Source organism: Phymastichus coffea, unplaced genomic scaffold (genome assembly GCF_024137745.1).
Source record: "Phymastichus coffea isolate CEN01 unplaced genomic scaffold, Cenicafe_Pcof_1.1 PCOF00036, whole genome shotgun sequence".
Lineage (NCBI taxonomy): Eukaryota > Metazoa > Arthropoda > Insecta > Hymenoptera > Eulophidae > Phymastichus > Phymastichus coffea.
In genome coordinates this window covers 2,363,831-2,386,597 of record NW_026706847.1, presented here as the reverse complement: position 1 = coordinate 2,386,597, position 22,767 = coordinate 2,363,831, and the positions used below count along the sequence as shown (strand labels likewise).

At 35.6% G+C, this 22,767-nt stretch overlaps 3 protein-coding genes and 1 long non-coding RNA gene across 6 annotated transcripts; 2 read left to right on the top strand and 2 right to left on the bottom strand.

Annotated features, from left to right (window-relative positions):
- Positions 1-1,396: 1,396 nt before the first annotated feature.
- Positions 1,397-10,058, bottom strand: LOC131663553 (cAMP-dependent protein kinase type II regulatory subunit). Its single transcript, XM_058934020.1, has 9 exons — positions 9,919-10,058; positions 9,231-9,469; positions 7,141-7,232; positions 3,690-3,773; positions 3,460-3,566; positions 3,139-3,382; positions 2,803-2,961; positions 2,623-2,725; positions 1,397-2,542 (listed from the first exon to the last, which is right to left on the bottom strand). The coding sequence occupies exons 1-9, from the start codon at positions 9,942-9,944 to the stop codon at positions 2,412-2,414; spliced, it is 1,185 nt and encodes a 394-aa protein (XP_058790003.1). The 5' UTR covers positions 9,945-10,058; the 3' UTR covers positions 1,397-2,411.
- Positions 10,059-10,433: 375 nt separating this feature from the next.
- Positions 10,434-13,473, top strand: LOC131663554 (uncharacterized). 2 transcript variants are annotated; one of them, XR_009301861.1, is made up of 3 exons: positions 10,434-10,593; positions 12,036-12,352; positions 12,508-13,473. It is a non-coding gene; the product is annotated as an uncharacterized LOC131663554 (long non-coding RNA). The 2 variants fall into 2 exon arrangements; XR_009301860.1 differs by lacking the exon at positions 10,434-10,593 and adding an exon at positions 11,777-11,961.
- A 3,946-nt stretch (positions 13,474-17,419) lies between these two features.
- Positions 17,420-20,434, top strand: LOC131663520 (ribonucleases P/MRP protein subunit POP1). The gene is made up of 2 exons (XM_058933974.1): positions 17,420-17,715; positions 17,802-20,434. Exons 1-2 carry the CDS (start codon positions 17,589-17,591, stop codon positions 20,345-20,347), a joined length of 2,673 nt encoding a protein of 890 aa, XP_058789957.1. The 5' UTR covers positions 17,420-17,588; the 3' UTR covers positions 20,348-20,434.
- Positions 20,435-20,536: 102 nt separating this feature from the next.
- LOC131663559 (ribokinase-like) lies at positions 20,537-22,574 on the bottom strand. 2 transcript variants are annotated; one of them, XM_058934027.1, is made up of 8 exons: positions 22,448-22,574; positions 22,037-22,123; positions 21,832-21,964; positions 21,637-21,763; positions 21,390-21,551; positions 21,220-21,311; positions 20,963-21,151; positions 20,537-20,880 (listed from the first exon to the last, which is right to left on the bottom strand). In XM_058934027.1, exons 2-8 carry the CDS (start codon positions 22,084-22,086, stop codon positions 20,707-20,709), a joined length of 927 nt encoding a protein of 308 aa, XP_058790010.1. In that variant the 5' UTR covers positions 22,087-22,123; positions 22,448-22,574; the 3' UTR covers positions 20,537-20,706. The 2 variants fall into 2 exon arrangements, with proteins under 2 accessions (XP_058790010.1, XP_058790011.1); XM_058934028.1 differs by having other exon boundaries at positions 22,504-22,537.
- Between the last annotated feature and the right edge of the window lie 193 nt (positions 22,575-22,767).

Below are 22,767 nucleotides of genomic sequence, written 5' to 3'. Positions count from 1 at the left end.
CAATTCCCTTTACATCCTCGCCCGCGACGAAGAAATCAATCTGAAGACATTCTATCATTTTTTAAATATTCTTTTGCCTAAGCGTCGCGCAATCATGTAACATGCTTTTCGATAAACGATTATATGTCATTATAAATTGTCGACATGTATTTCTAATATTACTTTATGTTAACGGCTGTTCGGTAAGGTGTTGATATTTAAAATTGAACTTCCATTTTTAAAAGTTCTGGCAAGTGTTGTATCCGAGATAAATTTAAGTAACGAACGAAGTTAACATGCAACTGCTTTCACATACATGGAAACGTGTTATCACTCAACATACACAGCATAGAAATGCGCGCACACTTTTGTTTTTATATAAATCTTTAAAAACATCAAACTCACAGTTGGGTTTGACAAATAACAAATCACGCTTCCGTTATCTTATAATTTTTCCCCGCAATTAACTAAAAATTTATATATATATATGCCTCGTTCATAAGTTTTCTGCTATTGCAAGGAATATAAATAACATAGAAACTTAAGATGTTACGTTTTCTTTGCTATCTTTCAAGCAAACGATAACACGTTTATGACATACTTATATTAAGAAATAATCTTACACTTTAACTTTTACCACACTTAACCACACGTAATAAGCATAAATGTTCATATTATTGTTTTTACATTCTCTTCATTTGATAATACGATTTCACGCTAAGCACTTCATTCATTTTTTAGGTAAATTCAAGCGAAAAGTCGTCTTAGTTTTTTTATTCTTAATTTGCGATACCCGGGAGATTCATATGAAAGTATTGAGCAAACAAGGATAACAAAGTACTTGTTAAAGAATTTCTTTTTCTTTTGTCGCGAACAAGACTCAAATAATCACTGGTTTCCAACAAATATTAACATGTTTTGTACATTTTTACCGCCTTTACATGCAAAATAAGCAATAATTCAACAGGAGAAACAAGTTATAAGTAATTTTTTCGAGTTGATCTGTTATTTTTTGTCATCATTAACCCATCATAATGTCAAATAGGAATGTTGATGATATTTCTTTCTTCAAATAAAATCAAATGCTAATCAAGGTGCTCATCTAGTTGTTAGTGACAATCTCCAGTTTATCGAGGAGGCCTTAATTACGTGGACTTTTTATTTTCCTTAGACATTTACACTAATTTTGACAATGAGTATACTGTACATCCCAGTGATATTTAAGAGTAGACGATATTGAAAAACAGGACAAAGGCAATTATGCGGAAAGGAAAAGATTTTAGTTACTGCTAACGACTAGCTGAGATTTTTCTTACGTTTCGAGACATTGTAAAGGGCATCGCTGTTATATTGTTCATATAATGACAAAGTAACGATACGATGAATAGAAATGAGAGAAGCGATGTAGAACGTATGAGATACATGTAACAGATAGAATAGGAAATCGAAGGTAGAAGACACGATGAAGCAGGCAACTGATATGTTCAGTGCTATATCACTGGTTTTGGCCCTGCCATGAACTCAATTGTTTTGGTTTTGTCACATAAACCATGGCAATTTATTTTTTCTTTTCAGAAATCTTACTTTCGATAACAAGTGTTCCTTGGGGCTCTTCTACTACGGAAAAATCAAAGTTCTGTCAGCGGCTCGCTAGATGCGTCTCTTCTTGGAACAGTTTAGCACCGATTTCAATCAAAATTATAATTGCTCTACTACGGTTTTTCAACCTATTGGACTCCTATTTGTCTTTGTCTTTGTCTTTGTCTTTGTCTTTGTCTTTGTCTTTGTCTTTGTCTCTCTCTCTTTCTCTCTCTCTCTCTCTCTCTCTCTCTCTCTCTCTCTCTCTCTCTCTCTCTCTCTCTCGCTCTCGCTCTCTCTCTCTCTCTCTCTTCTGTTTTCTCTTTTTCTTTCCTTCTCTATCTTGGTTTCGATTTAAAAATGACAAAAATTCAATTGCAACAACAAAGGCTTTACAATAAGTCAATAATGACGATGGCACTAACAACTTAATTAAAAAATCAAACTTAGATATCCGTGATGCGAAGCTTCGATCTTACAAAAACTGTAATACTTTCCAATCTAATACAGTCTTTACAGATATTCTCATGGCGTGTCGTACATATTAAGGACTGTGTGTTGTTTTTGTCTGCGTTATTATTATTCTTTTTTTTTGTTTTGCTTTTTTTGTTATGTTAGTTTTCTTGGATATTCATTAATAGTAGGTGTAAATGCTGCAGCTACTAATGATAGAATCATACAATGTCTAGTGGACAGTCATAAGATCTTCGCCTTAAAAAGACTCTTAAAGTACGTGGATGAAGATTCACAAACGGATAGTTTAGAGTTTGTGCCTCGCTGTGGGATCTGATATTTGTTGTTATGTGTTGTTCTCTCATACAGCGATTTTTACGGATTACATCGCGCGCATCGATTCATCGGATGTCGGATATCTCGGTTTTGCTGCCAAATATTTTGATTAATTGATCTTCGTAATCATCTATGTTACGCTTCATCAGCTCCATGCAAGGGCCTAGCAAACGCTCAAATGCTTCAACGTCCAAGACTAAAATGTATTCATTTAACAATAAGCAACATCACTGCAATAATAATTATCGAGCAGGAATTCAAAAGTACACAACTTACAGGCTAAATTCACAGAGCCTACGGCGTATGCAGAAGCTGCTCGAGGTTTGTGAGTGACAAGCGCAAGTTCACCCAAGTAACCACCAGCCGGTATACGATTTACCTAAATTTAACGATTTTACAATAATTAAGGAGACAAATGAAAAACTATTACTGAAAGAATAAGTTTCCAAGGCTCACCTCGACTTCCTTGCCATTATCACCAACAATCGTAATTCTAACGACACCCTGTTCGACAAAATACATTCCATCTGCTATATCACCCTGTTTGATAATTTGCTGGCCGTCCGAGAAGTGCTTCGGAATAAGAGCGTCGGCAAGATTCATCCGCTCGTAGGGCTGTAACAATAAAAATAGAAGGTTACGACGGTTGTTGAAAGAGTTCACGCACATATTGAGCCTTTTGCAAGCGGCTATAAAATATGAAACAAAAGCCACGAAGACTGTAACATTCATCTGCCACCGCAATAACGACCTCAATTTTTTTCATTAATCGAACATAATTGTTGTATGTACCTCGAGGGATTTGAGCATGGGAACTTTGTTGATGAGATCCTCGTACATCTTGCGCTTCTTGTAGGCGGACTTGAGAAGAATGCGTCGGAAAGTCTGTCTGTCCATGGCCCACAGGGTGCCTGGTGAGATAGCTTTGACCGTGGCAGCTCGAGGCATGTTATACAAAAGAGCCAATTCGCCGAATGCCCCGCTGTTATCGTACGTATGAATCAACGTGTCTTTTACGTGTACCTCGAATCTGCCTCTGTAAAAGCCATTCGACATTATTTTCGTCCAAGTTAAAAAATGCACGATACGAGTGAGAGGATGGGCGTCACATACTTTTCGATGACGTAGAAATTGTCGCCATCGTCACCTTGCCGGATAATGAATTCTCCACTTTGAACAGTCTTCTCAAACATCGCATCTAGCACACCTGCCATTTGTTCCTGCGAAGACCCAATAATTTGCATGATCTGTGTGCGTCGGGAACAGAGCGCGTGGATTGCCAACAGCAGTCGCGCGTCTTCGCGGCAATTAGTTATTATGCTGCTCGACAAGAGCTTACGTACCTTATCTAAAGAGCGGAAGAGGAGAATGTTTCTGACGCTCTCGCCGAGCCGTTGTCGCTGTTCGTCGCTCTTTGGATGGACGCTCTGCAACAAAGAGCGAACTCATATCGCAAAACAATATCATCCGCGTAGGTGGAGCAAGCGAATTTTTTCGCTCGCGCGTGGGCAAACTTTTGCGCATCGCATCGCAATCCGATGGCTGTGGCGCGATCGCGAGCAAAGCGTCTACTTTATATTTTTTTTTTCCTCGACAATTTCATCAAATTATTTCAGCCTGGCCGACGCACAGCCGGAGCTCCGCTGCGCGCGGTAGCTGGGAAAATCAATTTCTGCGCAAAACCGTTTGACACACAAAATGACATTTAGGGCCATTCTATAACCTAGTTTCGCACGGAGAAACTTGCATCCATCTCCGAACAGGAGAAAGATGAAAAATCGATTAATGTCCCAAGCGTGGCTGAATAAAAACTCGCTGTGGCCGAAAAAAAAGGAAGCCGCTACTGCCACGTGCGTGTGCTCTGTACGAGTCTTCCAAAACATTTTACGCGCGTCAATGGAAAAACAAACGGAGAACAAGTAGTCGTCGTCGACGAGGTCACAATACAAACAAAAAAAAAAGAAGCCGGGAGCGTTATCTCGGCCCGTGTATCGCTGCTCTGACAGAAGCAAAAGCCGAGCCGTTTCATAATGCAGGTACAGTTCCGTGATAGATACATACACAAATTTTTTTTCGCTCCGCCGTAATGTAGTGCGTGCGACTCTTGCTATCTCTCTCCCTGTTTCGCTCGGTTTACGAGTATCTCGTTTTCTCTCTTCTCTTGTTGTCCTCGTCTATATATAACGCATTACTGGAATATATTTCATGTACACGGCAAAGCAGCACCGACGGGTTATTGTACAGCACGTGGCTGCTACGTCACAAAGGTGAATTACACGCGTCGCCGGGCAAAGCGAAGAGAGAGAAGAAAACCTCGGGGCGAAAATTTTCTCTCCCCGTTTTTTTCCCTCTTTTTTTCATTATCACAAATACACACCCACACACACACACACACACACACACACACACACGTATGTACGCGGCGACCCTCAGCGTATGTGTATGTGCAAGCTCTATATATCGATCAGCCGGTGAATCGAGAAAGAGAGAGAGAGAGAGAGAGAGAGAGAGAGAGAGAGAGAGAGAGAGAGAGAGAGAGAGAGAGAGAGAGAGAGAGAGAGAGAGAGAGAGAGAGAGAGAGAGAGAGAGAGAGAGAACCAAGCACAAGCAAAGAGAGTTGGGTAAACATGGCGCCGAAATTATCGAGCGTATCGTCTACGCGCAGAGACGAGAGATGCTCTGTGTGTACTTGCTTCTTGACGTACACGTAGGTAAACCGTCCGCACCACGTACGTCAGGACTACGGAGAAGAAGCGTGGATTGATTTTCAGTCCGACGTTGGCGATTTTTTTTTCTCCGCCGAGGAGTCAGGGAGCGTGCACCGTGAAATTTAATAAACAACGCGCGCGCGGATGATTTACAGTTTAATAAAACTCGCGCGCGTTACAGTCACATCGTAAATTTGAGATTCCGTCAAGGCTGTTGAAGCCGAACAGGCCGTCATGATATTTTCGTTATTTTTTCCCTCCGCCGACAAACGAAAAGAAATGCTGAAATTCTCAAAGAGAAAAAGCGAAACGTTGTCTTTAAAGAAAAAAAAAAAAAAAAAGGCCAGAGGGAACACATCGATTCCCGTTCGCTGCGTTTTTGTCTCACCGCCAGGGCAGCCTTAAAGTAGCTTTTTCAGCCGGCAATCAAAGAGAAGTGCACGCAGTTCGACGGAAAGGGATACCATTGATGCCAGCGAACGACTTATTTCAGCTTTCTTTTCAATGATACCAGAGCGCTCGATCAAATTAAAAGTATTTTCCGATTGCTTTCCGCTTAATGCCGCATTACGAGCAAGCTGACATCGCAGCTTTTGCAAAGCACAATAGCTCTGAGATGGCTCCCGAGAGGTTCTCTCTTTCTTTGCCCGCTTGCATTACCATTCGCGATATGGTCAGAAATCATTTCCGTTCGTTAAGGAGCCGCGGCCCCTGTTCGCCCTGATTTTTGTAGCGCGTCAATAATTTAAAGAGAGAGAGAGAGAGAGAGAGAGAGAGAGAGAGAGAGAGAGAGAGAGAGAGAGAGAGAGAGAGAGAGAGAGAGAGAGAGAGAGAGAGAGAGAGACGAAGCCTCGTCCGCCTGCCTGCTTGCTCCTCTCTCTGCGATTTCATGAAAAAAAAAAGAACATGTGTTCGACGATGACAGCGTCATTTCTATATTCTTACGAGCGTTATTTATAGACAAAAAGCGCGAGCCGTTTCTTAACGCCGATTATAGCAGCAAAGAGAGATAATAATGCTAAAAGTTGAGCGGTAAAGAGAGCTTCACCCACGGTATCGTCGATACGTGTGTGGGTTACATAAAACTCCGCAAGTGCATCCGAGTGTTCAGTTATCGGATCTTGATTAAACAGCGCGCCCTTTTTATTTATTATTTTCTTTTAATAAAATAAAAATAAAGAGACGAGCAGGCCTCTGAGGCGCGCACGGCACGTTCGATACTTCGCGCAAGATCGAGCTCCTCATCGTCAAAGCGGCTCGCGCGAGCAAAATAAAATCCTTCGCGTTTATCGAAGGGCGCTTTTGCCGCCGGCTCTATCGTCGCTCCGCTCCGTTTCGAGTAACGAGCGCCGGACAGTCAAAGATCACTCCTATTATTCGGCTCCCGAGGTTTTGTAATGTCGAGAGCCGCGATTGGTTACGCCGACCACGCCGAGGACCCCGTGACTTTCTCTCTATTGTTCGACCTCGGGAGCAAAGGAAAGGTATTTGTTTCCCTTGGCTTGTTATTCCATCTGATACTCGAAATCCTTTCGCGCGCGAGAGAGAGAAAGAGATATTATTTCTCCGCCACCGCGCACATTTTCTTTTCACTCTCTTTTTTCTTTTTATATTTAAAAATAAACTCTTAAATAAGCAGCGAGATAAGAAATTGCCTCGCCACGCAGAAATTTTATATTTGTGTTTCTCGTTAATTTGCAGTGGGCAAGTGGGCAGGGAGGGAGATTTCTACCCGGCAGTTGTGTGCGTCATTCCCCGACCACTTTCTTTTTTTTCTGTCTTTAAACGTTATGGAGATTCAAGCAAAAAAGAAAAATTAATTACGTCCCTTTCTCAAGATCATTTCACAATCGCGTGATTCGATTAGCGCGCGCGAGAGAGATTACTGACTGTAAAATCGATTTTGGAATTTTTAAGACTCAACTGTAGAATGCAATAGCCAAAGAAAGTGAAACGTGTGCGGTATTTCATATGCGAAATTACACCTCGTATCATTTCTCGCGTAGCGAGCGTCATGTGTCATTAGAACGACTGGGAAAAAAAAGAACAACGTCGATAAAGAGCGTATATAAGGCACTGTAAATACCTTAACACCATCCTCCTCCTCGTCGTCTTCGGGATTGTATGTTTCCGCGAAGACGCTCTTCCTCCTGGAGGCGAACTTGGCGACCGGTGGTTCTACAACACATCACAAATCTCCTTTAGTTTCACCGCAGATCTATAGAGTTCCATTTGTATAATTTTTTTCACACTCCATAGACATCTAAACTATAATACGGCATCTCATCGAATCTGCTATTTTATTATAGATATCCAAGAAGGGAATCGATGTATTATACAAATTAAGTGCTACTTCAAAAACCTCTTAACATTTGCTTTTTCAATACCATCGGAGAATAAATAAATATAAAGAATCGTATAAAAATGAAGACGAATTGCGACGATAATGTGAAAACAATTTATGTATATCCTCAACATTCGTAAAATTGACATATCTCCCTTCGTATAGGTAAGTACGTATACGAGCTAACGTTAATCGAAAACATCGAAATGTATACGTGTATATAGGATAGGAGAGGGAGGGACAGGAGTGGGACAGTCAATATTAAGAGATACGTAAGGATCGATCGCTTTTCAATTCAACATATGCATTCGTGGATTTTTTACGGGACACTGATTCCAGGCGATTCTTTTTGTTCTTGTTTATTCGAAAACACAAGTGTCTGATACACAATGGATTTGAAGTGTACACAGGATTTGATGTTTCTTCGTTAAACTTCTACTTTTAGAACTGTTACATTAAACAAGTTGTGGAACCGATAAATATTGCTTTATTAATAAAACTGTAACAAACTTTATCGATAAAATATACGATCAGGAATGTAATAACCAATGTTTCATAAAAGCTCTGCAATATATATTTTAATCGAAAAGAATTATTCGACTGACTGCGATTATTAATAAAAATAAAACGAAAACAATATATATGAAGCTCGTCAATTAAAATCTGTTAATGCAATCAAACAAGAGAGCAATAACTCTCTCACCATTCTTTCTCGTCACGAGATGAGATCACGAGTAACAGAAAAAGGTCATTTCTTTTTTTTTTTGGTCGACTAAAGAATCATGCGTTCGCTATTTAAGGCCATCAAACTCTTGCATCCGAGATAGATTGCCATCACCGAATGCAGTCCATTACTTGGAATGTCTGTGTGTGCGTGCGCGCGCGTGTGTGTGTGTGTACATGTGATGGACAACAAGTTAATTGCGCGTAACTAGTTCCAATTTGGTAATCCGATCACGAATTGATCATTATCATAATGCTAGTCTAAAGGGAATATGTGTACGACTGTTTGGAAATTGTGTTTCAGGCAAGGACAGACATACACACACGTGACTATTCAACAAACAAGAACGAAATAAAAATCAGTGATGCGAATGTCGTTATAGGAAAATTGTTTTGCAACGCTCGCTCGCGCTCGTTACGTGCGCATTGTCAAGTGACTTGGAGGGTCTGTATTTTTACTATTTTCAAATTCAAACGGTGTAAGTGCGCACGCGCATATGTATGCGTATGTATGTGTCGGTATACAACAACTCTCATATTTCAATCCAAAGAAGGAACAGCATTCCGGGATTAATAATTGATTGTTAATACCTTGATTGAACATCATGACATAGTAATCAACTGTTTTTTCAACTGCAAAATTAAATACCAAAAAAATGATCACTATTATGCTGCTTTTTTTGGAGGGGATATAGTTCTACTGATATTACCGTTACAATTAAAATTTTAATAAAGTAAATAATTGAAAATGTTTTACCTATCTATTGGCTTACCTTCAAACAACATTTGTTACTATTTTTTTATTGGAAGGTAATAACTATTAATGCAATATTAGTTTGTTTGACTGTCTTTAAATCGCACTTGCTAAAACCTATGAATATAAATTTTATATTTATGTTTACTATTCTCAGAAGACAATATGAAAGACATTTAGAGTTTCAAGAGGATTATTAAATTATCATTCATTATTGTTATTTAATTGTTACACATGAATGAATAAGTGGGAATGCTCCAGCTACTTAGAAAAAAAAATTAGCAAACAAAAATTTATCATTACACTCAGAACATAATAAAAGTATAACTCATACAGTTAAGTGATTGAACATTACCTTCATCAACAGATTCATCAGGTGTGGAAGTACACGTTTGTCCTGACTGAATTAGTTGGTTCTGTCGATTCTCTCTGAGTCTAGTGAAGAATTCCAGAGCGTAATCAATAATATCTCCAGGCTGTTGAAGAAGATAGCTAATTGTGAACTCCAGAAGAATTTCCCTTAGATCATCTGGTACTGTAATTCTATTGGAATTGCGTTGACAACTCATCTTTGCCGTAACCAATTGTCCCTCACTGCACACAGAACAACACTTTATTAGACCTTTTACACCAAAACACTTTACTATATCGCAGTCTTGTTAACAACTACGGCAAATATCTCAGCTGCTACTGCATTGAGACTCTTGTGCGATCATAAAAAGGAAACATTTGCTTCTCAAAGATTAAAAGCTACACTGAGATATCTACCATAAGGGACACAAGACTCTGAAGTGCAATGTTACACACTCTCACAATGCTTCAATAAACTCATGGCTATGCAATAAAAGTCTATTAAGAAATAGAGAGAAACTGCAAAAAAAATACATGGACTGAGCAAAAAAAGCTTGTGAAAAATAAAGAAACCGCATGTGTAAAAATAGCAATGAGCACAGGATCCTGAACAACAAAAAGAAAGGAAGGAAGCCAGCACCAGCACCAGCACCAGCACCAGCGTAACAAATTAAAAAGCCATTATGGCTCACTTTGCTCTCACAACACTATAAAGCATCGAACTCGCTCATAATTGTATTCTCTGTATGTTACAAGCCTATGGAGGACCGAGGACGGTGACAGCTCAGAGCGAACTGCGGCTCGACCGTGCCAAGAGTCCAGTAGCGAAGCTCTGGCCGAGCGTATTAATTGAATCTATCGCATGTGAGAGAACGTGCACACACTTCCTTACACAGGGAGGGCTCTGCTGCTGCTGCTGGCTCTCAGCAGCCTCTACTCGATCGCACGCGCCCGTTTTTTATCTCTTCTTCCTTCGCTTAAATACACAACGCACAGGCGAAGCACACACGCACGGACGATCAAAAGACCGCTCCAACTAAGTGTCCAGCTGCTGATGATACATGAGTTTATATCTCCCAGCTGAGTGTGTACAAGGCAAAGATTTTCTTTAAATTTGCCCGACCTCCAACTCGAAGATGGCGACTATTTGGCACACATAGCACTCACACACACACACACTTACACAAGAGGCGCGAGAGGCTCCCTCTTCGTTATCAAGTCCCAATTCTGTCGCTCGCTTCTCGCTCAGCGCATGTGTATGAGTGCGGCCAAGTGAATCGCCAGCAACTCAATACGCACTTTGATAAGGCTAGACGAGGACGACAAAGAGAGAAGAGAGTAAAGAAGGAGGACCGGTCAGAGAGACGGTAAAAAACCGTACAATATGTTACTTCGTGCTTTAGCTTTGGACTTCTATTACTATCCCTCTCCGCCCCTTCGCACGTGCGCTGTCACGTCGGCTGATTACTCATATTGTATACATATACTAACTGCTTCTCGTGAAAATTTTCGAGTGGCTCGAAGGCCTCGAAGCAAGTTTCACCGCGTGCACTTTGCCAAGTTTTGGAGTTATAACTTTTCCATGTATCGATCGGTAGGTGAAGGTCACACTTCAAATTTTTATGAATTTTTTTAATCGATTTGATTGGCATCTCAGTTGAGGCTAAAAGCTTTTATTCGCAGAGAGATGTGTTTGTTATTTAATGTTAGTATTAAACTCTTAAAATTGCATTTTTCTTTTTTATAACTCCATCCCTCACGAATGATTCACGGTTCAATAACCTTCAAGAACGTTGGTTGAAATGTTCATTCGTTAAAACCTGTTATATCATTTTATTACTTGCACTATATTTAGAGAATCTTTTCCAGTTCAGTGTTGCGGCTTTTTTTCCAAGATCAAAAGCAGAAGGAATTCCGCACGTTCAAAGACTATTATAAAATGACATGAATGCGAATTTAATATTGAATAAAAATTTGAAAAAGCATTATGGATTAAGTATCGTGATTCTATCCAAAATTCAAGAAATCCGAAACGTAGAAAACAAATTTACTTTTCATCGCTGTTATTAAAATAATTTTAGCTGATAGAAACAACTGAGAATCTAACTAAAACCAATTCAATACAATGTTTTTTTAATATAAAAATTATATGATTGAACATCTCACAACATAACAACGTTAACATTGAATGCTGTGAAGATACTTTCAAATGGTAATACGAAAAATTTGGTGCAATTATTGTGGATATCGTTATCGATCATTGCTGATCATCGTTAATTTAAGGGAAAAAATTATTATTTCCAAAACGTGTTGCAGATACTTAAGTGAGGTGGCCTGACCGTCATCAGGTCATCAGACAGAGAATCGTGTTCTAATTTCCCGTCCTTTGAAGTAAGCCTTATGCGTAAGTTTGCAATGAACTTAAATTGATTCCCAAGAACTGCTTAGCGTTACTCATATGAATCTGTGAAACGTACACTCGTAGTAGAACACACAGTTATAGAAATAGCTACAGTCTTGTTTTTTCACAGCCTCTTGACGGTCACTAGACACAATAGTGTGCAACACATGTTTGCGTGTGCGGAGGGCAATGATTTGAAAGAAAAAAGGAAAAACAGATGTGCACGATTGACACAGAAAAAAAAAACAAAAGAATCGCTCAGTAAAAATAACGTTTGTCTCCATAGATCGCGGACAACGATACCAGCTAAAACTTAGAGACAAATATTGAATACGTCTCTGATTTTCTCTCTTTATTCGCGAGGTGGCTACTTAACATAAGAAATGAATTTTTTTTTTTTTTCGGAAGGGTAAAGAAGGCGAAGGTACAACGCACCTTCCGGTCCTTGCCTGCGCCGGGATATCCAAGGGACCCTGGACGTTGAAAGATGTGCGCGTCACGGTGATCCTGGTGATGAGAGCACTCACACAGTCAAACAACAACAATAACAATCAAAAAATCCAATGAAGCAGAAAATAATTTATCGGTGGCACGCGCGCGCGCGTGCACAATTCACACTGACGCACCACCGATATCCTAACTCGGACAACGGCAACAAATGGCTTTAGCAATACTGGTTACGAGGCGCGCGGGCGCTGCTGTCGTAATTCGCGGCCTGTATTGAGGTTAGAATAATTCGTGCTTATTGATTTTTCGCTTTTAATTTTATGCCGTTCCATTCTACTTATGTCCTCTCATTATTTATTGTCTCGATCAATTTTCGACAGCAATACACACGACATTTTCACTATTCAATGCAATTAATTTTTTTGTGTTACAGACTCCTTCGTTATCGATTCGGAAAGATTTTTTGGCAAGTTTTTTAGCGGGAAACTCGAATGCGGCACGGTTGATTTCTCAATTAATAAACAGCATTATGTAATCTTGTTGATATTTATTATCAGATATTTACATTGTGAATCATTTTGACGCTTAAGGTTGAATTTGAATTTTTTTTCTTTGGACAAATATTGGCGCGTAACTGCCGATAATTAATATATGATCGTGTGACAATCGATAGAATTTATAAATAACGCTATATATTGCTCTTTGAAATGATTCGTAAATGTAGATCGTAATCAATGTTTACTCGTTAAAAGTATTTAAGAAAATATATTTACCCTAGCAATTCTTTTTGTTTTTATCAACAAATATACGAAAATGGTAATATTTTATCAAGTTCTAAGCTTTTACTCGGGAATACGATAAAGATAAAAGCAAATAATAGCCACGTGAAGAAAAATAGAAAAAAAAGAAAGTCAAAGGTTGCCGAGCAACCCTAGGTAAGGTGCCAAGGTCACAGAGCGCGCTTTCAAACCTTTGGTTTTATTAGATACTCGTTGAGGACGACAATACAAGGCTTTTCAATTTTCGGCTGTGATAACTCGTGACGTAATGTAAGTAGCACTCTCACGAGCAAATAGAAAATCGATTCTGTTTTTAATAGCCTATAAGTACTCGCCATTTATTATTATTTTTTTTTTTAGATATTTTTATTGTTCAATAAATCTTTATTATTGTCATTGTTATTTTAATTATCAGTATTATTGCAGTTTCTGCGAATCAATACTGACAATACAGTCGTCTGTCTGCTGCTTACTAGAAAATTAGTTTTACATTCTGTTATTTATCTTGGAAGGCAAATTAATTTTTATTCCTTGAAAAACTCTCAAAGATGCGTACATGTTGAAGTTGTGAATATGCATTGGAAATTTTCAATTTCTTTTTTGCAGTTGCAGGAAAATGTTAAATTAGAAACAGTTATTGTTTTGCAAGAGTGATACAACATATATACCGCTACACGTAGACTTTTTTTCGATTTCCTACTCGCGATTGATTACTCGTACACTCGATTAATCTCAATCTTCTAGCTAATCGCTTGGGAACAGAATTTTTCTCGAAAGGAATATACAAAAAAACCTTAATCCTCCAGTAGAAGATTAACGTGAACATGACTGGATGGAATTTAATTTATTTTTCTTTTGTCAAGCTATGTAAGTAGTTTATTCTTATAATTAATCATTGAATTAATTATTCTATTTCTCAATGTAACTAGTTTGATAAATGAAATAGGTATCATAGGTGCAAGTATGAAATGTTACTTTTAATATCTAATGAGAGGAATCACAGGCTAAGAAGATACTTTTCGCAGCTTTAAAAATATAATATATTTCTGCTTTGTAAAGCGTTTTTAGGAATAGTTTGAAGTAGCAAAATTATAGTTTTTACGTTTCTGTAAGTCGGAAACAGCGCAATTATAAGTTGTCGTTGATGATTGTCCTTATATAAAAGCACACAAACATATAGTAACAACTTGCAGCGCAAAAACAAGAAAGTGTATAATTAAAAATTACCATTGCATATGAACGTCGTGTATGATGTTTAGCCAGATCCGATGAGCTAAAATCTATCGGCTGACAATTGATCAAATTGTTCTTATAAAACCTAAAGCTGCATGTAGAAAGGTATAAAGGACACTGTACTACTATCGCAAATATTATTTAATCGTTGGATTTTAAGTACGAACTTTTCACTTTGGTGACAATTGCATCTCCTTGCTGAATGTGATCCAGGTAATGGATAGATAATCAGAATGACTCAATGGTATGTAGAACTCTCAGTGAGTGCACCTAGCTTGGGTCACACCAGACCCATCGTATATTCAATCGCACTTTAACCCGTTCGACCAATTTTCCATTTCAACTATCACTAACCGTCCGATAATTATTAGACCGGCCGATGTTCGAGCCCACGTGTCCACAATCTCGACTGTCACAAGTATTATTAACCCGTGACTATCTCTGCTGTATACAGCTATAAGCGTAATCTGTTCTATCCTGATATAAATGCCTTTTTTATTAGTTTAGAATGATAACATTTAACAACGCTATAAAGAATCTACTTTTATTTACATGAAAATAAGTATTGGTTTAGAAAAGTTTAATGAAGCTGGATAAATAAATATTATTAAATTCACGTATTCTTAGCAATTTTTTTTGGATATATTTTTTAAACAATTTGAGTTACAATTGAGTTATCTGTTGTGACTGCAGATTGCGCGTACATACATACAAGAAATCGATCGTTTTCCAAGATTTTAGAAATAAAATTTAATAAATGATCGTTATTCTGACCGAAATATAAAATCTGTTATTTTGGTAACACCGAAAATGTGGAAAATCCAGAAATGAAAATGCATGCAGACTATTTTCCAGGAGTGAAAAGGAAGCTTTTGAACTGTTCAAAGCTTCAAAATATTTTTTTTTTCTTTAGTGAATGCAAAAATATTGATATTTTTATCTTGTAACAGATGTATATTTGGTTTTAAACTTCAAGATAGTGCAAATAAATTACAATATACTGCTATCACGGTGTCCGCTGGCTGTCGTTTACATAAAAGCCAAGAATTGTGCATTATCAAAAAATATTAATGTTCGTTCAAAATGATCAATCTGTAACAAACAATAAAAAAGTAAAGCACCACGGAGAATACCCTTCAATCAAAAAAATTAAATTAAAAAAAAGTAGTGATTTATAACATAAATAGGTATTTTCAGAATAATCGGAAGTTCGTTATAAAAATTCTAAAAAAATATCTCTTCAATTCGATTTTATCAAAATAAATATTAAAATTAATTCAATGTAACCATCGATATTAAATGAACAAACTTTAAATGAATCGAAACAAACTGTGATATCTCCGTTAGAATTATCTATAAACAAGAAATAATTGCTATGCATTTTTAACATTAACGAATAAATAGCATTTTTCACTGTTACAAATAAAGTAAAACGAAAATTCCTGCTTCAATCAATCAAGATGCTACGCATCTTTCAAGAGCACGTGCATGAATGGGGCTGAATCACATTCCTGATAACGTGAAGGAGAATATGAAATAGACGTTCTAAAGAAATTTTTCAGTCCACTTAAATTTTTTTAAATTAAATAATTCCAGATAATTTTGAATTAGCGGATACGTATTTCTTCTTGTATCATAATCTAGCTCATAAATGAATTTTCACTGGCGACATTCGGTTGAAAAGATTTTTACATTTTTTTTAGCTACATAAGATATCTGTTTTATAACATATTTATTTGTAAATCCCCTATCTTTAAGTAAGTTCATGCGATGCAGTGTAACTAGTAAACTAAATTCTGCTTCCATAAAATTACCATTATCTTCGAAAAAACTTGTAAAGTCATATTCTGCAGGTAATATACCTATCAATGTTGTTTTTCTGCACGTATTAAGAATTGACGTGACTATATCAATCTTTTTATATTTTCAATCATCTATTGCCATTAAATTATTTAAAAACATTTTCATATCATTTGTAAACAATTTGTAAAAAATAAATGTATAAATGTATAAATGAAATGTAAATAATTCTTGCCTTCTGCTTCGTCATTTGAGTCCTGGACGTATTTGCATGTTTCTTATCACTTCGATAGGTTCCTTTTAACTAGGTATCGAACTTTAGATTCCAAAATCTTTTACATATTTTTATTTATTTATCTTTTTTTCTTGACTGCACCATTTCTACAAAAATTATATGGAACTACAAAGAAAAAATTACTTCGTCGATTTCTTTTTCATGGTAAATACACAATAATGTCATGATACATACAATACACAATTATATCAAAGGCCTCCAACATGTAACCCTGTTCGTAAACTATCTTTTCGACACTCCATGCGGAAAGTGCGTTATTCCCGCACGCTCGGTAAAAAACGTGCATTGAAAATCGCCCTTTCCACACGTCATATAAAAAAATACGGTACGGTACATGTTCGGGAAAGAGTTTCTCGTCTCGTTTACTTTTCCACCCTCGCTTCGCTCGGGCGTAAGTGCCACACGAGATCTCGCACGAGATGAGAATCTATTTTCCCGCACTTGTATCGTAATGTGCTATAATAGTAATTTCAAATGGCTTTCTACATTATTGAAGTATTAGGAAGCATTTTTTATACATCTTTCAAAATCGAATTTGAACTAGAGAAAGATGCTTACCGATAGCGATAATGTTGCCACTGGAAAAATTGCTCTGCTGGGTCTCTAGAAAATAGCCCTTCAAATTTAAAGATATTCAATTGCGTCAATTGCTCCATCAGTGCCGTACCTATCTTTTTACATGTTAAAAGTTTATTCAATTAGTTTATTTATATTTATTATTAAAAAACACGTAGGTATTGAATTAAAAATTCTCAGCCGTAATTTGTCAAGAACTAAGCAGTCGCTGGATGTTGATTACATCTGATTTTAACCTGGAAATAATATGATCATTATCATTATTATTTTTTAAAATGCATACTTTGTGATTATCTACTTTTGTATAATGCTAAGTAATTGTGATTTCCGTCTGAAAAAAGTAAAATAATCATAAAGTATCAATTTCAAAGAATAAAAATAATTATCTATGTTATTCTCAAGTTGAAACTTAATTCTTATTTAACCAACATCCAGTGACTGCCCTCTTACTTAAATTCAAACCATAATTGAGAATTTTTAATTAAATAATACGTATTTTCAATAATAATAAATACAAGTAAATTGATTGAATAATCTTTTAGCTTGTAGCAGCAACTACGCGAGTAATATTGAATAACAAAGGTAGATACGGCATTGACGAAGAGCCGATGCAATCAAATTTCACCGAATCTATAGGCTATTTTCTAGGGACCCAGCACAGAGTAATTTTTCTAGAATTTAGCATCAACTCATGGTGGATATTAGACTTTCACTAGCATATACAGACTGAATCCGCGTAAACACAACGGCACTAAGACTAACCTCCGTTGCACTTATTTTTATCTCGGCAGATTGTTTAATACGTTACTTTTGTATCAAAAGTGTATCAAAATGTCGAAAGAGAAACAGCAGTTTGACGTATCCCTCGGTGGCGAGGAAAGGCTACCTCGTGATGCATCTTTTAAGAATCTTGCTACAGCCAGAGCAAATGAGATGGCTGCGATGACTTATAATCTCGGTGAGTTTTTCTTTTTTTAATGAACGATTTACGTTCATTGGAACGATTGGTAAATGCCAATATTAATCGCCTATTTTGTTTCACAGAACACCCAAATCAAACGAAACTAATTTTCCAAAAACTACCGATGCACATGCGACGTCGTGTTATGTCCCACAATGCCAAACGCATGCCAAGAAAATTAAGAAATGGACACATCAGTCAAATGACTAAATCTGGCTTACCACCAAAAACAAAGCGCCCATCTAGAAAGTTTAGACGACGACCGTGTAATTTACTTTTGGAATACAATAGAAGGCAGAAAAATAAATTTTGGCTTGAAACTCATATATGGCATGCCAAGCGTTTTAAAATGATTGAAAAGTGGGGCTTCAAATTGCCATATCATTCCAATGACAGATGTTTTCGTGCAAATTATCGAGCAGTTGTCAATCATTGCCTAATTCAAGACATTTCTTATTACACATGTATAGAGATTAAAGGTCCAGAAGAATTATTGAAAGAAAAGTTAAAAATGCATTGTAATCCGAATGAATTGACATTTTGTGCAAAAGCATTTATCAATGGAGAAAGAGAAGGTACAGTAATGTTCTATGAGAAGAATAGTTGTCCAACTCATCCTATTGGATATGTAAACTTTTTATGGAGACCTACCAGTAAAAATAATATAAAAGCTATTTGGATTTGGATACATCCATCATTTTATGAAGAATTATTGAATTCAATTATATCAAACTTTGATTTTGAATTGAAGAAAAGTAAAAGTATTTTGGATGCTGAAAGTGATTGTAGCCAAGAAAAGCTCAACAGTCAAGATCAGGAAAATGTAGAAACTGGTCTGAAAATATTTTTGTTTACAAAAATTCCTGTTTATGAGAATAGTCATGGTTGTGAATTGGTAGTTTTAAGAAACTGCTTGAATAGATTTCGTCTCTCTGGACCTCTAGCTTTGAGTATATTGACTGATGCCTTCAAAATTCCTAATATCAATTCTAAATTAAATAATGTACAAACTAAAAAGACTGTTATGGAAATAAAAAATTCTGAAAATGTTAACTGCGAAAATGTAGGAGACTCTTATGAAATGGAAGTGGACAACATTGATAAAACTGAACATTCAATTGACTCTTGGTACAAAAGCTATTATGAATCTCAAGATAATTTACAAGCATTTAACATTCAAAATAAAGTTTATAATAATATAAGTAATTTGAAAACTCCAAATCAACTGCCTCCAAACATGGTATTAGCATTGACAGTATTAGATCCTCGATTTTTTCTGCCTAATAAAAGAACTAAATCACTTCCAAATACAAAAGATAATGAAATCATTTCAATGATTCCATCATTATTAAATCAAAGTCCACTTTATGATAAAAATATAAGAAGTTATGTTACTAAAAATTGTATATCAGCAAGTGCCATTAACAGTATAAGAAGTCAAAGCTTAGTACCAGGTGTGGAAAACGATCAGTTTTTCAACGAAGATATCATGCATAAGGTTCCAATTCTTCTCATCCAAAAACCTGGTAGTCATGTTCATAACAACAACATTGGATTTGGAGCCGGTATTGACATAATCTTACCAGCTAGCTGGTCCATGCCTTTTTGGCTTGCTCTGATTTTGAGATGTGCAAAACCTGGAGGATTGAGAGAAGCGAAATCAATTGCTTATGAAAACTCAAATCTCAGTATGCCTGCTTTAAATCATCCAGATACTAATGCCTTCAAGATTGAAGCAGATATCATAAAGAAAGAATTGACCAAAAAATATTTCAAATTACCTCCGAACAAACGTGTCAACTATGTTAAATTTGGTATATCTTCTCCATTCTTTTGTGAATGGAATATGCTTATGAAAGAATGGAACAATGTAGATGATTTCTATGTTTTGAAAGATCATAATGTTCTTTCACTTTTAAGAGCAAAGCTCTGTTCAAAAACTAAGAAAAAGAACAAGGTTACTAACAAAGAATTAAACGAAGAGTCAACTACAGTTAATCTAGATAATTTGGTAGACAATAAAAATTGCTTTGTGCCTGTTAGAGTAATTATTGAAAGAAAAGGATTACCTCATGATTTTTCTATAATTTGCTTACCAACAGAACAGGACTTGATCAAACTAATAGAAGATCCTAGATGGTGTGGACCAGAGGATTCCATAAAGACAGATCCTAATGAAGAGAAACGAAAGAATTTGAGAAAAGATCATCTCACCCACTTAAAAAGATTAAGAAAACAGAGAGTAAGAGCAAAAAAGAAAATTAAAGCTGCAAGCTATGAGATACCTTTGGAAAATTCTTCAGAGGCAAAACATTTAAATAAAATTTGTCAACTTGTTAAGGAGAAATTGTCAGATGTAAATAAAACAATAATTGAGCAGCAGTCTAATACAATGGCCAATTTGTTTTTACCGAAATGTGCAGCAGTAAGGCATTCTTGTGATAGAGAAGTTATTGGATATGTGACTCAGGGTGGATTTTCGTTTTCAGAGGCCAAAGGTGTAGGTTTAGGATATGTCGTTTTTTCTACAGTGTTAGAATTAGTCAATAAAAATTCAAACATTGTTTTAACAAGAAATACGACAACTCGGAAATACAGCATATGCCAATTAGATGTATTAACTTGTTGACCAAGAAATTATATAAAATATTATAATTTATTTATTGAAAGTTGTTATAATATTTGGATAAAATCTAACTTTCTTTCCAAGTGTAAATATAGTAATCTAACTGAATGTAAAGGACAGTTTACATAAAACATTTGTAAGTATTGAAACTTATTTTAATAAAATATTCTTAAAAAATTACATTTGCTTTTTCTTGCTTTGAATCTTGTAATTAAGATTTTTTTTTTGTACTGTGTAAAAAAATGACTATAAAAATTCATCATTTTATAAACTTTACTGCATCTACTTTTTCATATTTTTATAAATTATGCATTTTATCAATGTATTACAATTGCACTTATTTATATAACTTAAACTACTTTTTAAAATAGCTCTTTAGGCAGGTCTTTTTTATATGGAAAGCTTGTTTGAGTCCCAGTTTTCATAACACTTTCAGCAGCAATTCTGTTAGACCTTTTAATGCATTCTTCCAAAGAAAGATCAGAATGATATGCTATGAAATATGCTAATGCTCCTAAAAACGCATCTCCTGCACCCTAAAATATAAAATTGTTAAAATCAATAATATTTATGATTTATTAATATGATTTTTAATGAATTCATAGTCATTTTATATACTGTAGTATCAACAGCTTTTACAGGTTCTGATGGTATGTGGATGATATTTTTATTGCTTTTAGATGCATAAACTGCTCCTTGAGATCCTAATGTTATAATAACAGTATTGCATCCTAATATAAAAAATTTATCTACAGCTAGTTGGGCATTCGCTACTGTTATATTCTCTATACCAGTCATTATTTCAGCCTGAATTAAAAATTAATATTATATGTCTATTTGATAAATTTAAATCGATTTAAAAATTGATTGCAAACCTCTGATTCATTAACACAAAAAATGTCAGATAGCTTGAAAATTTCTGTATTAATATCTTTTATAGCTGGTGCAGCATTTACAATCGATGTACCTATTATAATATATTTATTAAATTACATTTGTTTTCTATTGAATCTTTCGTTTTTCTTAAATAACTCTATTTACAAACCATGTCCCTTATATAGTTTTAAAGCTGTTAAATTAATTTCCAATGGTATTTCAAATTGACAAAGCAGAACTGACGCATTTTGTATCGCTTCTTTAGCTTCTTCAACATCTTTTGAACTCAATAATGTATTTGAACCTTGTACAATAACTATTACATTTTCACCTGCAGTTAATTCAAAATATCAAACACTCAATTTTAAATGTTGTAATTCAGAGAAAAATATAAAAATGTGTGTAAGAAGCTTTACCTGTTTCTGTGACCATAATTTGAGCAAATCCAGTATGAAGATCATTATGAACTTTTATATAGGATGTATCTATGTTTTCTGTTTTCAATTTTTTTATATATTCTTTTCCCGATGAATCAGAACCCAACTATGAGTATAATATGAATAAAAATAAAAATAAAAAAATTATAATTTAAATAAATTTCAATTCTATACTGATGCAATAAATATAGTTGAAGCTCCAAGTCTAGCAGCTGTAACACATTGATTTGCTCCTTTTCCACCAAAACCTTGTTCATATTTATTTCCAATAATTGTTTCTCCTGGCTTTGGAAGTCGAGAAGAATAACTAAAATTATATTTCTATTTTTAATATTTTTCTTATTATACAAACTACAAAAATAATGTGAATTTTACTTACGTGATAGAATCTATCATGCAAGAACCAACAACAGCAATTGTCTTAGACATTTTGTACAAAAAATGCCAATCTCAACCAGTCAAGGAACTAAATTTAAAAACAAATAAAAGTTAATATTTGTGTTTGATGTTTGTAAGATAAAATCTTATCAAAATGTTGATAATTTTAATGATTCTAGAACAAAAACTGAAATTAATGCATGCTTCAAGCAATTAATTTCTTTTTCAACTTTGTCAGAAAATACATCATAATTGCGTTTTTTATTGTTTTGCTCAATAAAAAAGTTTTTTTCTAGAATTAGTAAGTAATACCTAGTCATTAAGTATGCTTAATCTTATTAAATACAATCAGTAACTGAGATTGATAAAAATTTTGCAAATCATGTATTGGATATGTTAATATTATACTTACAATTAAAATTAAGATATACTATTTCTTTAATGTACTACTTCATATATCACAGCTACCTGATACCCAGGGAGTAAGAGAGAAGAAGACCCCACTCATACGGCCGGCCAACAGAAATCTGGGATGTTTTCACCGGCAAAGATCGCCAGGCTCGCTCATCGGAAAAGCTGACACTAGCTAGCGTCAGATCCCTCTAGCGAACGCCATTCGTACTGCGTAGCAGGTTGATTTTATCTACCGTTCCCTGTCAACTGACATGCAACAACGTATATGAAATTATATATGCTTCAAAACTGTGCTTAATTATGATGACGATATGATTT